Genomic DNA, 14,574 nt, shown 5'->3' with positions numbered 1-14,574 from the left:
CTATAGACTATAACCCGCCAGGCTCCTCTGCCCATGGAATTCTCCAGGCAAGAATAGTGGAGTGGGTAGCCATGCCCTGCTCCAGGGGGTCTTTCCCACACAGGGATGGAACCCAGGTCTCCTGCATTGCAGGCAGATTCTTTACTGTCTGAGCCACCAGGAAACACCTAGCAAACTAATAAAGTGTTGTCTCCACCTGTTGGCTACAATGAATAATGCTGCTAGGAACAACATTTGGGATTTTGTTGGTTTTTTTGTTGTTCTTGGCCACGCCGCATGGCATGTGGGATCTTAGTTCCCCAACCAGGGATGAAACCTGTAACCTCTTCAGTGGATGAGCAGAGTCTTAACCACTGGAACCGCCGGGGAAGTCCCTGAATATTTGTATACAGGCTTTTTGTGTAGCCATATGTTCTCATTTTGCTAGGAGAAATTCTCCCTAGATGGGAGTTTGCACAATGAATTTTTACATATGTCTACATGCCTGTTACCACCACCCAGATCAAGAAATAGAATATTTACAGCATCAGTGGGTTCTTTTAGGCTCTTTCCCTATTTAACCCTATTCCCTATTCCTACAGGATAACCAGTACTGAGCGACTTTACTTTCACTTTTCCCTTTCATGCACTGGAGAAGGAAATGGCAACCCACTCCAGTATACTTGCCTGGAGAATCCCAGGGATGGCAGAGCCTGGTGGGCTGCCGTCTATGGGGTCGCACAGAGTCGGACATGACTGAAGTGACTTAGCAGCAGCAGCAGCAGCACATGCCTGTTACCACCACCCAGATCAAGAAATAGAATATTTCCAGCACCAGTGGGTTCTTTTAGGCTCTTTCCCTATTTAACCCTATTCCCTATAGGATAACCAGTCTTCTGACTTCTATCATTGTTTTGTGTTCTCATCACAAAAAAGAAATAATAATTGTGTGAGATGATAGAGGTATTAGCAATTGCTAAGGTGGTAATCATATTGCAATATATGAATGCATCAAATTAACATGTTTTATGCCTTAAATTTATACAGTGTTTTATGTCAATTATAGCTCAAACAAACAAATAAATAAATAAGTTTTACCTGTTCCTGTAGATCATGTCAATATAATACCTCATTATATACTCTTCAGTGTCTAACTTATTTCATGCAATATTTGATTGTTATATTCACTCATGTTCTCACATATAGCCTTAGTTTGTTCATTATCATTTCTGCATAACATTCCAAATAAATTTTGAGAATATCACAATTTATTAACCCATTCTACAGTTGATGAACATTTGGTTTGCTTCTATTTTCGTGAAGAATGAATTTCTAGTTCTTTGACTAGATATGACATTCATTTCAGTTAGATGTACATCCAAGCATGGAATTCCTGGGCAAGGCTGAAGGGTATGTATTTCTTGGTTATTAAAAGTTCCAGCCATCCATGTATTCATAAATATCTCCACTTCTCATGAGTTGGTGATTCTCAAGTATTTATGGTTAGCCTTTGCTTCCCACCCAGCCCCCAACCTCTTAATTTCCACCGATGAGTTTTGGGTTCTGTCTTCTGTCTCTCAGTGACCCCAGGAGATGGCCCATTAGTTGGTCACCTTATGATTTCCTGGAGGTACTTAGACAATTGACAAGCTGGGAAGGGGAAATAAGGCCTTTGACAGAGAGTAAAGGGGGAGGTTGCCATTTGGAATGACTTTCTTTCCCTTTGGCCATGCCATGGGGCTTGTGGGATCTTAGTTCCCTGACTAGTGATTGAAACTGGTCCCTTGGCAGTGAAAGCCCAGGGTCCTAACCACTAGACTACCAGGGAATTCCCAGGAGGTTGCTATTAGGGAGTCATTCTAGTGTCTGCTACAGGAAGGGCACTCATTATACACACCAACCCTGTCAGTGGAGGTAGAACTTTCAGGACAGTCTTTAAAAAATAATTTTTGTTTGATACTTTCCACATAGTCACAGGTATATTCATCTGTTACAGAAGAAATACTTATGAAAGCACCGCTAGAAAACAGTTTCCTAGTCAAGGTGCCAGGCCCTGAAACATGCTATTGGTATGCTCTTCAGGCTCTGAAATGTTTACATTATTCTGTCAATTCTGAAGCAGGTGGCTAGGAAACTCAGCTGACTTCTGGGGGCTCATACATATTCACAAGGAGAATGGAGATTGGACCTGAGTCCCCAGGGCATGCTGGGAAATCGTCCAGAGCTCCTGGTTACTAGGCAGAGTTCCCAGAAGCTGCTGCTCTCTGCCTCCTGGCTTCCTCATCCCTTAGATGCTTGCACAGAGCCCTTCTAGATCCAGAGAAGGAGACACCAGGCTCACTTGCGTCATAACCTGATTTTCCAGAAAAACTCTCAGCTCTCTTGGCCCCATGCTGCCGAAGAAAGTACTTCCTGTTTCCCAGGGGGAAGAACCTTAGTGCATAGTCATTGTTTTTCAAAGGGTGGTTTGCTGGCTGGCAGAATTAGTGTCATGGGGGGTGGGGTGGGGAGGATTGCTTATTAAGATGCATTTTCAGGCCCACTTCACACCTACTAGATAAATGGGTAAATATTTCTGTGGCAGAGTCCCAGAATGTTCATTTTAGAAGTTGATGGGTGCTTCTTGTATACAATGAACTTGGAGAACCAAGTTCAATTACAGGAAAATTAACAACATAGATACATTCTTAAACTATATCCAGTCCCAAGCACCTGCTCCCACCAGCTTGAATATCTTGCAGTTCTACCCACTTTCTCTCGTCCCTGCTAGGACTTTGAAAGCACAGTTTCTGTCTGCTATGACCTGTCAGGCTTTCCTTATCCTTCAAGACTTGGCTTTGATCTCACATACTGCAACAAGCCTTTCAAGAACTCTGGGTAACGTACCCCTCCTCTGGCCCCCACTGCCTCCTGTGATCACCAATCAGAGCCCCTAGAGAGCTACAGAATTGTTGCCTGAGGAGGTGCTGGTCTATACTCTTAAACTGAACCAGCTGCTCCAAGGCTGGGCTGACATTTTTTTCATGGGCATGTCTGGCACCTAGCATATATAGTGCCCAGTAGGCACTATATAAATATTGAATAAAGGGAAGAATTATCTATTATAATTTGTGCTTTTTTGTGCTTATTAAAAAAAAAAAAACTTGCTTACCCCATGGTCACAAAGATATTCTTCTATGTTTTCATCTAGAAGTCTTATTGTTTTACTTTTTCCATTTCAGTCTGTGACCCATCTTGAGTTAATATTTCTGTATGGTCTGAAGTTGGGATAAAGGACTTTCTGTTTCTTTGCCACACTTTGGCATGTGGGATCTTAGTTCCCCAACCAGGGACTGAACCCTAGCACCCTGCAGTGGAAACACAGAGTCCCAACCAGGGAAGTCCCACAGGTTTTTTTTTTGTTTTTTTTTTTTAAGGTATATCCTGTTGCTCCATTTACTGGGGAGCGGGGAGTACCTTCTTCCATTGAACTGGACTTGGGCCTTTGTCATAAATCCAAGGACATACTATATCTGGACTCTCTGTCCTACTTATCTATTTGTCTGTCTTGGGCCAATACCACACTGTCTTACTGACCGTGGCTTTATGGTATGTCTTGAAATCTCATCATGTAAGTCCTCCTACTCTGTTCCTCTTTTTTGAGATTTATTTTGGCTACTATAGGTAATTTGCATACAGATTTTAGAATCGGTTTGTGAACGTCTCAGTTTGTGAGTTTGAATCTCTTATCTTTTATGCTTTATCTTCACCAGAGACCTGACCACACAGCAGCACTACTTCCTAGAAGCTCCTTTTTCCTAAATCAAAGACTGCCTTCTTGGCATCTAGCAGCAATTTGCAGCTCACAAGGCTCTTCCCAGAGTTCAGTAACCCAGAGGCTGTATAGATAAAGTTCAGACTCAGAACACAGATTCCAGTCAGCTCCGCAGATTCCTTATTTGTGGCCCCCAGCATTGACCTGCCCTTGAAAGGATCCTGCAGACCATTCCAAGACTAGACAGAAATGCATATGGAAATTTAATATATGATAAAGATGGCATTGTGTGCTTTGTGAAAAAGATGGATTATTCAATAAATAGGGTTTGGAGCAACAGGAAAAGATAAAATTGGAACCCTACCTCATTATTCATGCTGAGTAAAATTCCAAACAGGTCAAAGATTCAAATGTTGAAAACAAAACCGTAAGATTACCAGAATTCCTAAAGCAATTGAAAAATAATACAGCAGTGGGGAAAAGGCTGCAAAAAACAAAACACTTCTTCACGGCAAACCACCCCCTCCCCATATCCCAAAAGTCAAAAGGAAAACAAAAGGCCTTCCCTGGTGGCTCAGTGGTAAAGAATCCTCCTGCCAATGCAGGAAACACAGGTTCTATCCCTGGTATGGGAAGATCCCACATGTTGCTGGGCAACTAAGCCCCCTACGCCACAACTATTGAGCCCATGCTCTAGAGCCCTGGAGCCGCAACTAGTGAACCCACATGCTGAAGCCCACCCACCCTAGAGTCAATGCTCCATGGGAGAAGCCACTGCAATGAGAAGCCTATGCACAGCAATTAGAAAGTAACCCCTCGCTCACCACAACTAGATGAAATCTCACGAGCAACGAAGACCCAGCACAGCCAAAAGTAAATACATTTTAAAAAATTATTAAAAGAGAAAATTATTTTTAAAAATATGAAAAGGTAGAAGGAAGGATACTGGCCAATAGCAGAATGCTGGTTATCTCTGAAGAGCCAGGGAGATAGGCAGATGAAGAAATGTACCTATAGTATCAAGTCTATGCTCGTTAAATGTAACATTTGTTAGGCCTGTGTGATATGTATACATGATTATTATTCTATCTTTAGATTTTGAAACATTTCATTATTTTTAAAGTTAGGAAACATAGCTTATAGAGGAATATTATTAAGAGGATGTAAGTGTTCTAAACTTAAACTATATTAATGGCTGCACAACTTGGTAAAATGTAGTAAAACAGCATTGAATTGTGTCCTTGAAATGAGGGAATTTTATGGTATGTAACTAACACCTCAATAAAAAATTGAGTGTAAATATTACAAAGATATAAGGAATTCCCTGGAGGTTCAGTGGTTAGGACTCAGTGCGTTCACTGCTGGGGCCCGGGGTTCAATCCCTATTGGGGGAACTAAGATCCCACAAGACTTGTGGGCAAAAAAGAAAAAAAAAATTTACAAAGATAACTGGGCTGCATGCGGGCTTTTACTTACACAACTAGGGATTGAACTCACATCTCCTGGAAATTGGGAATGCAGAATCTTCACCACTGGACCACCAGGGATGTCTTCTGTTTTATTTTTTAAAAGACAATTAAAATGAGATCTATCCCTTCTAATTTGAAAGTGGCCTGGGCAATTTAGCATTCATATGCCACCTGGTGGACAGAATTGGAAATGCTAGAGTGAACAAAGGCTGCACCGCTGGGACTGAAAGCTGAAAGGGGCCCTCAGACCCATTCTCTCTTTTTCTGTTGGGAAAAATGAGGCCCAGGAGTATACCTTGAATTATTGGCCAAAACAAGACCATAACCCTAGTTATCTCCAACTCTGAACTCTTGGTTCTGTGTTTTTCTGCCTTGATCTCTGCCTACTTGTAATTCTGTGCCTACTTGGTATTTTTGTCCTTCTTTATAGTAAGCATTGCAGGAAATTACAAGCTGTTACTCGTGTGCCACAACTACTGAGCCAGTGAGCCGCAGTTACTGAAGCCCATGCACCTAGAACTTGTGCTCCACAAAAGAAGCCACTGCAAAGAGAAGCCCTCGCATTGCAGCTTGAGAGTAGCTCCCACTTTCCACAACTAGAGGAAGACCTAGCGCAGCAACGAAGACCCAGTGCAGCCAAAAATAAAAATAAATACATTTTTAAAAGGTCAAGGAATCCATGAAAAATATGAACTGTGTCACTCTTCTGTTTATTCTGTGGAGGATAAAGATTAGGCATTGGATCAAGGTGGAAAAGGAAAGCAAAGGAAAATTAGAAAAGTTATCCAGTGGAGATGCCCACAACCACCACATCCAAGTAATGCAGAGCCCTGCCTTGTGTGCCCAGCTACCATCACAATGCGCTGGTGTGCCTCACGGCTCTTGAGCAAGAGGGCTTCCTACCAGATCAAATCTGCCACCAAATAGGACAAGAATGAAGGACTTAGCCCCCTGTTCTAAGTCAATATAATGGAAACCACCATTGAATGAACATCTGTTGTATACCTAGTATTCTCCCATAACATCAGCTCTAAGGTACAGAGAGAAGGATAGGCTCTTGGCTCCCTTGGGGGGCATCTCGTTTGTTACCTGAAATGATTCAGGCCAAAGGGTGTGAAAGTTGCTGCTCAGAGAGCAGGTAAGGACAGGCCCAGAGCCAGGTGATTGCTTCAGGCTTAGGCTTTTGAGGACAAGGAGTGAGAAAAAGAAAAGAAAAAGGCTAATTCATCCTGCTTGTATGCCAAACAGGCTTTCAGGGTGGAGGGAGACATATTCTACCCAGCATGGTGACTCAAGGATCTAGAGGCCTCTCTTAAGTGCGTCCATAAAACTCCAGCTCTGCCAAGTTCAGGTAGCAGGGTGCCAAGCATCAGCATTCCTCTTGGGCCAGGCCAACAAAGGTAACCTGAGAACGTAGCTGAGTAACCACAGTTCTGGTCAGGAGCCTCCTGTGTGTCCCTTTTAAGGTGCTGCACTTTTCCATTCTGGGAAATTCTTGAAACTCACGTAACTCACCAGCTCTTTCATTTGTGTCGTAGATGAACCCCAGGTCTCCTCCCTTCTCTTCCCTTTCCAAGCCCAAGTCCAGCCCAGTCCCACCTGGCCGCAGCACCTAAGAGCAAGCCTGGGATCAGCTTACTGGAGGCTCCTGACCTTCATTCTTGCTGGTTAGCATGATTTTGGAAGCATGGAGTTCTCCCTGGGATAGGGTTTAGCAAATAAATGTGTAGAACACCTGTGCACCTGAAACTAATACAATCTTGTAAATCAAGCATGTCTCAATGAAAAAATCAAGGTCACCTGGTTAAATGTGAATTTCAGATAAACAGTGAATATCATTTTAGTGTAAGTATGCCCCAAATATTGTATCATATTTGACCTGACAACTCTACCCTGGAGGTATCTGTTTATTCATTTATCCTGAGAGTATTCTAGAATAGGGATTGGCAAATGTTTTTTGTAAAGGGTCAGATAGTAAATATTTTAACCTTCTGGGCCACAAGGTCTGTGTTGTAACTGCTCAATTCTGCTGTCGTAGCACAAAAGCAACCACAGACAATGCATAAATGGATATTTGGGTTCAATAAAATTTTATTATGGACACTGACCTTTGAAATTTATATAACTTTCATATTGTGAAATATTAGTCTTCTTATGATTATTTTTTCCCAACCATTTAAAAATGTAAAAATCATTCTTGGCTGACAGACTGTACAAAAACAGTAGTAAGGTAGATTTGGCCTATGGGTCATAATTTGCCTGCTTCTGACCTAAAACAGGATGAAACTTTTGTCTGAATCCAAATCACAAGAGGATTCGTAAAGATACAAATTTCTGACCCTACACCCAGAGCATTTGATCCAGTATGTTTGGGGCAGTGCCTAATAACGTTTCTAAGTTCCTGGGTGATGCTCAAACCCGTGTCCTCTGGAGTGGAACGGCCAGGGAGGTCCCCATCTAGCGTATTTTAAAATCTCCTCAGCTTTAGGAACTATTTTCTATGAGGATCACAGATCATATCTTCATTTGAGGGACTCCCTCTCCCCAACCATCCCCATTTTCAATCAGAATTTTCCTGTGTAATTGCTTCTGGAATTTTCTCTTTCAGCTAGAACTCAGGATAGAATTGGGATGAGAGTTTCTAGTGCATTTGGTTTTTAAAAAGTAGTCACCCCCCAACACACACAAGTGCCTTTAGGGACTTTCCTGGTGGTCCAGAGGTTAAGACTGTGCTTTTACTGCAGGGGGTTCGATCCCTGGCTGGGAAAATAAGATCCCACGTACTGCAGGGTGCGGCTGAAAATTTTAAAAAACAAACAATAAAAGCATTCTAAAATCTTTTATTTTGGAATAATTTTAGATTTACAGAGAGGGTGAAAAGAGGATTAAGTTTTCATATACTCCTCAACCACTTAACATCTTACATTACTATGGTACATTCATCAAAATGAGAAACCAACATTAGCACAATACTATTAACTGAACTCTAGACTTTATTTGAATTTCAACTCTTTTTCCACTGATGCTCTTTGTTCTGTTCCAGGATCCCAAGGAAGATATCACATTATGTTTGGTTGTCGTGTCTCCTTAGGCATTGCTGGTCTGTAACTCATCTCACACACTAGTAAAGTAATGCTTAAGATTCTCCAAGCCAAGCTTCAGCAATACGTGAACCGTGAACTTCCAGATGTTCAAGCTGGTTTTAGAAAAGGCAGAGGAACCAGAGAGCAAATTGCCAACATCTGCTGGATCATCGAAAAAGCAAGAAAGTTCCAGAAAAACATCTATTTCTGCCTTATTGACTATGCCAAAGCCTTTGATTGTGTGGATCACAATAAACTGTGGAAAATTCTGAAAGAGATGTGAATATCAGACCACCTGACCTGCCTCTTGAGAAACCTGTATGCAGGTCAGGAAGCAACAGTTAGAACTGGACATGGAACAACAGACTGGTTCCAAATAGGAAAAGGAGTACGTCAAGGCTGTATATTGTCACTCTGCTTATTTAACTTATATGCAGAGTACATCATGAAAAACGCTGGGCTGAAGAAGCACAAGCTGGAATCAAGATTGCTGGGAGAAACATCAATAATCTCAGATATATAGATGACACCACCCTTATGGCAGAAAGTGAAGAAGAACTAAAGAGCCTCTTGATGAAAGTGAAAGAGGAGAGTGAAAAAGTTGGCTTAAAGCTCAACATTCAGAAAACTAAGATCATGGCATCCGGTCCCATCACTTCATGGGAAATAGATGGGGAAACAGTGGAAACAGTGGCTGACTTTATTTTTCTGGGCTCCAAAATCACTGTAGATGGTGACTGCAGCAATGAAATTAAAAGACGCTTACTCCTTGGAAGGAAAGTTATGACCAATCTAGACAGCATATTAAGAAGCAGAGACATTACTTTGCCAACAAAGGTCCGTCTAGTTAAGGCTATGGTTTTTCCAGTGGTCATGTATGGATATGAGAGTTGGACTATAAAGAAAGCCTATCGCTGAAGAATTGATGCTTTTGAACTGTGGTGTTGGAGAAGACTCTTGAGAGTCCCTTGGACTGCAAGGAGATGCAACCAGTCCATCCTAAAAAGATCAGTCCTGGGTGTTCATTGGAAGGACTGATGTTGAAGCTGAAACTCCAATACTTTGGCCACCTGATGCGAAGAGCTGGCTCATCTGAAGACCCTGATGCTAGGAAAGATTGAGGGCAGGAGAAGGGGCCAACAGAGGATGAGATAGTTGGATGGCATCACCGACTCGATGGACATGGGTTTGGGTGCTGCGGTTCATGGGGTTGCAAAGAGTCGGACATGACTGAGCGACTGAACTGAACTGAACAGCTTCTCAGTGTTTCCTTATTTTTCATGACCTTGACAGTCCTGAAGCCTACCGGTCAAGCATTTTGTAGAATGTCACTCAGTGCTATTTCTTTGATGTTTTCTTTGTAACTAGTCTGAGTTTATGGGTCTTCCAGAAAAAAATACTACAGAAGGGAAGTTCCTTTCTCATCACCTCAAACTGGTAATGTTAACTTTGATCCCTAGGATGCTTCTTAGCAGGCTGAGCACCGAGGAAGGGATGAAGGGACCTCGAACTTTCCTGGCACATTTCTACTTGTCACTCAGTACCCCTTTTCCCCTACTGTCCCCGGGGTCACCCTCCCACAAGAGTTCTCGGTTCCTCAACAGTGAATCAAAGACAAGTCTAACTGGTCCTTCAGCACAGAGGAGAAACACGATGAGCAGGAGCAGCCGAGCCCCGTCTTGAACCAAGTTTCTCCCCCACTCCTCCCCTCACTTTCCTCCCTCTCCACTAAGCGACTCGTAAGCGATGTTAATAGTAACAGCCGCTTCTACCAGCTAGGACGACTCCACCAGCAAAGAGTGGAAAAGGAGCCACTGAAGTGACACACCCGGGGGGGGTCGGGGTCGGGGATGCAGTTTGGGTGTCTGTCTTTTCCGCGCCGGCGCGTTCTGTCGCAACCCAGCGACCATTGCGATAGAAGAGCGAGATCGGCGCTGGCCCTTTAACAGCCCCTTCCCGGGGGCCTGCCCCGCGCGTGCGCACTGCGGTTCTGCGCTTGTCATCATGGCGACGCGGGGCCATGTGCAGGACCCTAACGACAGGCGCCTCCGACCCATTTACGGTGAGTGCCTGGGGCCAGTCTGGTCGCCAGCCGAATGCGCCGAGGGCTTCCGAAGCCCGGGCGAAGGCCCGGGAGGGGCGCTGAGGGGCCAGGAGCCAAGCTGGCGGGCACAGGGGGCGGGCCGCGCGGGCCTCTAGGCCGCAGCCACGGGCCTCGCGTAAGCGCCGGCCTGGCTTTCCCGAGCCCTGAGTTGGTAGCGGCGCGGCCACGGCGGCCGGAGGTCGGCAGAGCCGGCCTGACAGGCAAGCCCTGTGAGACACTACTCTCGCCGGGACCTGCGCTACCCGCAGGCTGCGTTGTCTGTCCGCAGGTGGAAGCTGGCTCCGGCTTGAGGGTGGGACACCTCTGCGTGAGGGAAAATTCCCCACTAAAGACTTTTTACTTGTGGGAGCGGGGCCTAAAGTGTTGTCTGACTGACTGTGCTCGGCGCACAGGGAGAAACAGAGGTCCAGGGAGGGGAAGGGGCTGACGCAAGGTCAACCCATATCGAGTCAGGAGTAGGCCCGGTTTTGAGGCTCCTAATACAGAGCCCTTTGGTGGAGGAACAGCTGCTCTGGGCACACGTGGGAAGGGGGGGCGGCGGGGCGGGGGGGTCTTGGGCCCAAAATAGCGGTGAAGCGACTGCAGTAGCCGGTGTCGGGGGGCATGCAGGGAGGGCTCTTCCTTCTTGTAGCTTCTCTGGTTTTTCCTTTACAGCCTGCCTTCCGCGTGCTAAGTGGATCCCCCTTCTTAACGCTTACTTCAACCCTCAGGCTTTAAGACCTTGATGGCATTCTGCTCTTCCAGTTGGGAAAAATCACGTATTTGAGTAAGGGAAAAAAACCCTCTTCAGTAATCGAGACGTTCTGTAATGGGAAAGTGGTCCCGTTTGTATTTCCTTTACCCTTAGATGCTTGTGTGGTCTTGGCCTAGTTCATGGTGAGGAAGGCTTCAAGGTCAGTGGTTTTTGCAAAAGGAGGCCTCGTGTTTATAGGATAGATGTTACTTAAGTGGAGGCTTCTCCGCAAGGCTGAGATGATTTAACTTTTTTGGATGGGGGTAACTTTATGTTTCTGGTACAACTGGTAGTGCGTTTTGTAATTTGAATGATGTTTTGCCGTCGAGTCTTATTTGATTCTAGCAACAGCCTGGTTGATAACAACAGTAATAATTATTATTATTAACAGCAATAATAATGTAGATAGTCTGCTAATTATGTCAGTCACTCTCCTTGGCCTTTTATATTTATTATTATTTGATCTTCACATTTTCTTCTGAGGTGGGTAGTTTTTCCCAGTCCCCTTTTCCCTTCCTCTCCCCTTCTTCTTTCCACAGATGAGGAAACTGAGGACTTTATTGATGTGTACTTTGTCTAAGGTCACTCACCTAACATGACGCTGGTATCTTAACCTCTGTGGACTGTCCCAGACTTACTCTGTTAACCACTGTGTTAGAAATCACCTTAGTTTGAGCTGAAGACACTGATTTGCCAGAGGTCACATAGGTGGAGAGTGGTAGATTTCCATTTTCCCCAGGGCGGTAAAATCTTGTGTCCTCCAGTATACATTATAAAGGGCAGAGATGAAGTAAGTATACAAGGGTGACTTGAGGGTAGTACTGAACCCAGAGTTCACAATCGGTAGCTCATTACTGCTCTATAGCAGCTGCCTGCAGACTTTTTTTTTTAAGATTGAATATTTTTAAGAATAATTGGATTTCTAAAAATTGTTCTTGAGGACCAAAGAAAAGGTCTTTGGTGCCCCATAAGTCGCTTAGAATTAACAATGTTTTGAACTATCCAATAGGAAAACTAGTCCCTTTCACATTGTTAAGCATTAGGCTATGTTAACCAGATATGTAGATCATATTCTTAAAACTGAAGCCAGAATTAGGTAGCTTTTCTTATAGTTATATGGGAAGAAGATTAGAAGATACTTTCTTTAGGAGTTCCAAGGCAATTAATATACACTGGCAGAATTAGGAAAAGGACTGCCCTTCACTTCAGCACTTCTGACTTGGCCTCTGGACCTTGGGACAGCCTCTGCTTTTGTGTTTAAATACCTTAGTATCCCTAAACCACTATTGTCCCCTGAATTTAGACATTCATTAGCTGACAGATGAACGAGCTAATGCTTGGTGGTGCTTACCCACCAGCCCAAAGTTCAACAACACTCAGCACTGATTGAGCACTTGTTCGTGTGCTAACTGTCCTGTTCGGTAGGTAAGATTATTGTGAGCAGAGTAGTAAACTGAAGGCCAGAGATTAACTTGCTCAGGGTTGCAGCTAGTAAATTGTAGAGCTGGAATTTGAATGTGGCCATTCTCGCTGGAGAGCTCAGCCCTTCACTGAGTTTGGATTCTTCAGCCTCACTGTCTTTTGTGCAGCATTATTTATGTTACCAAGGTTTAGGATTTTACAACTGTGAGAAACTTTGCCTATGACCTCAGCTTTTGCTGATGCTGTTGAGGGTAGAAGCTGACAGGGTGATTAATTGTGAAATTATGGTAGGTTGAGATTCTGTTTTTGATGCCTGTGTATGTAATGGCTAGTTGTTTAGTCGAATGTCTTTAGAGTGCTTGTTTTTACTCATAAATGAGTAAATTTGGGTATTGCATTTTTGGTTTTTGAAAACCATCTTGAGTTTCCCAGAACACCTACTTTATTGTTTTCTCCTTTCACTGAAATTATTCTCTTGTACTTTGTGGCTCTGAACGGAGTTTGTATTCCCATGTGACTTGGTGAGCTCTAGTGCTTTCTTCTACCATTATTATTTTAAAATGTTTTTAGTGGTTAGTAGGTGTGTAGAGTTGGAAGTGATGGTCAGATATGGCACTTAATAAATTTTTATAGGATGCAGAAATTGTAAAATAAAAATAGAGAAGTTTCAAAGAAAAAATATCTCCATAGTCTTTAGAATACACACACACATACTTTTATGGCACAAGATCCATTCTAATCTTTGTTACTGACTTATGGTCTTTTTTTTTTTTTGTATACTTACTTTTAAAATTTTATTGGGGTATAGTTGATTTACAATGTTGTGTTTGTTTCAGGTGTACAGCAGAGTGACTCAGTTATGCATATATTCATTCTTTTTTAGACTCTTTTCTCATATAGGATGTCACAGAATATTGAGTAGAGTTCCCTGTGCTACACAGTAGTCCTTGTTGGTTACTGACTTACAATCTTGCTCTAGCCTGAATCATGTGTAACCTATTTCCTAGCTGTGTTTCCTGAATGATAATCACTTCTTGGGTGCGTTAGGACATTTCCCTTCCATGTGTGGCCAAACTCCAGGGAATTATTTTGCTATAGTTTGTTGTTAAAACTTCCCAAGTCTTCACATGCTTGTTCTGTGTATTCTGAACCTTCTGTTGGGCGGTGTTAGCTCAGTGAGTCTTGTCCTGTTTCGCCCCAGGAGTGACAGGGTGTCTTGGTGAGTGAATATTATCTTTTCTTTCTGTAGGAGAGTCACTTGGCACAACCTGTAATCTTCTGTTCTGAAATCTTGACCTTTTAAAAAGCTCTTAGACTTTGAGATTCTAAAAACATTTTAAGCTTAGAAAGACATGTTAATGCACAGAAAAGTCCTAGAAGAATGCACAGAATAGAGGGTAGTAGGTGCGCAGGGCAAGATTATAAGACTAATCATTCTTTTTATGTTATACCTATTTGAATCACTGTTTTTTTTCCCCCCACTATGACTGTATTATTTTTATTATTTAAAAATTGACTGAAAAGACTTTTAAAAGTCCAATTTGATCATAGGAAGCCATCACTAATCATTGGTTCCTTGAATATCCTGTTGTGGTCACTTTGTATGTATGTATCTCTTTCTCCCGCATTGTAAAAGGATAACGCTGAATACCGTGTGGGAAATAGGTTTAAAAGGGACAGATGCAGGATGGAAGGCCATCAGTTCGAAGGCATTATTCGTTTTTAAGTTCAACCTCACTACCCACCATCTTGCATGTTAGGTATTTAACAAAGGCTTGTTGATTAAAAGAATGTTTCACCTACAATGTGTTCTTGGTAAAAGCAAGACTTCTGTTCTCAAACATTTAGAATTTTTAAGCAAAGGACATTGTAATTTGAAAGTGGAGCTGTCTTGTATTCGGTCTTTTTCTAAATTTGGAGCAATATCTTGACTAGTCTCTGAAGCCCTTGTAGGAAGTGAAGACAGCGCAGGTTGTCAATTTCAGCTACTCTGGAAGGTTTAAAAGCATTTGCAAGGACACGTAATTTAA

General features: G+C 43.0%; 1 protein-coding gene across 4 annotated transcripts in view; it reads left to right on the top strand.

The window, feature by feature from the left end:
- The first annotated feature begins 10,279 nt into the window (after positions 1-10,279).
- NAA25 (N-alpha-acetyltransferase 25, NatB auxiliary subunit) overlaps positions 10,280-14,574 on the top strand; it is a 62,777-nt gene continuing 58,482 nt past the window's right edge. For 2 of the 4 annotated variants that reach the window (XM_081546235.1, XM_081546233.1), the window contains exon 1: positions 10,280-10,347. Coding sequence is in view for 1 of the 4 variants with exons in the window: in XM_081546233.1 (XP_081402359.1) it covers positions 10,290-10,347 (58 nt within the window). In the remaining 3 variants the exon portion in view is untranslated. Of the gene's footprint in view, positions 10,682-14,574 lie in introns of all 4 variants that reach the window. The other 2 variants (XM_081546234.1, XM_081546236.1) reach the window with 2 other exon arrangements.

The sequence above is a fragment of the Giraffa tippelskirchi genome, chromosome 11 (genome assembly GCF_054371585.1).
Source record: "Giraffa tippelskirchi isolate mGirTip1 chromosome 11, T2T-mGirTip1v1.2.pri, whole genome shotgun sequence".
NCBI lineage: Eukaryota > Metazoa > Chordata > Mammalia > Artiodactyla > Giraffidae > Giraffa > Giraffa tippelskirchi.
The sequence above is the reverse complement of the archived record's forward strand: the minus strand, read 5'-3'. Positions and strand labels throughout refer to the sequence as shown.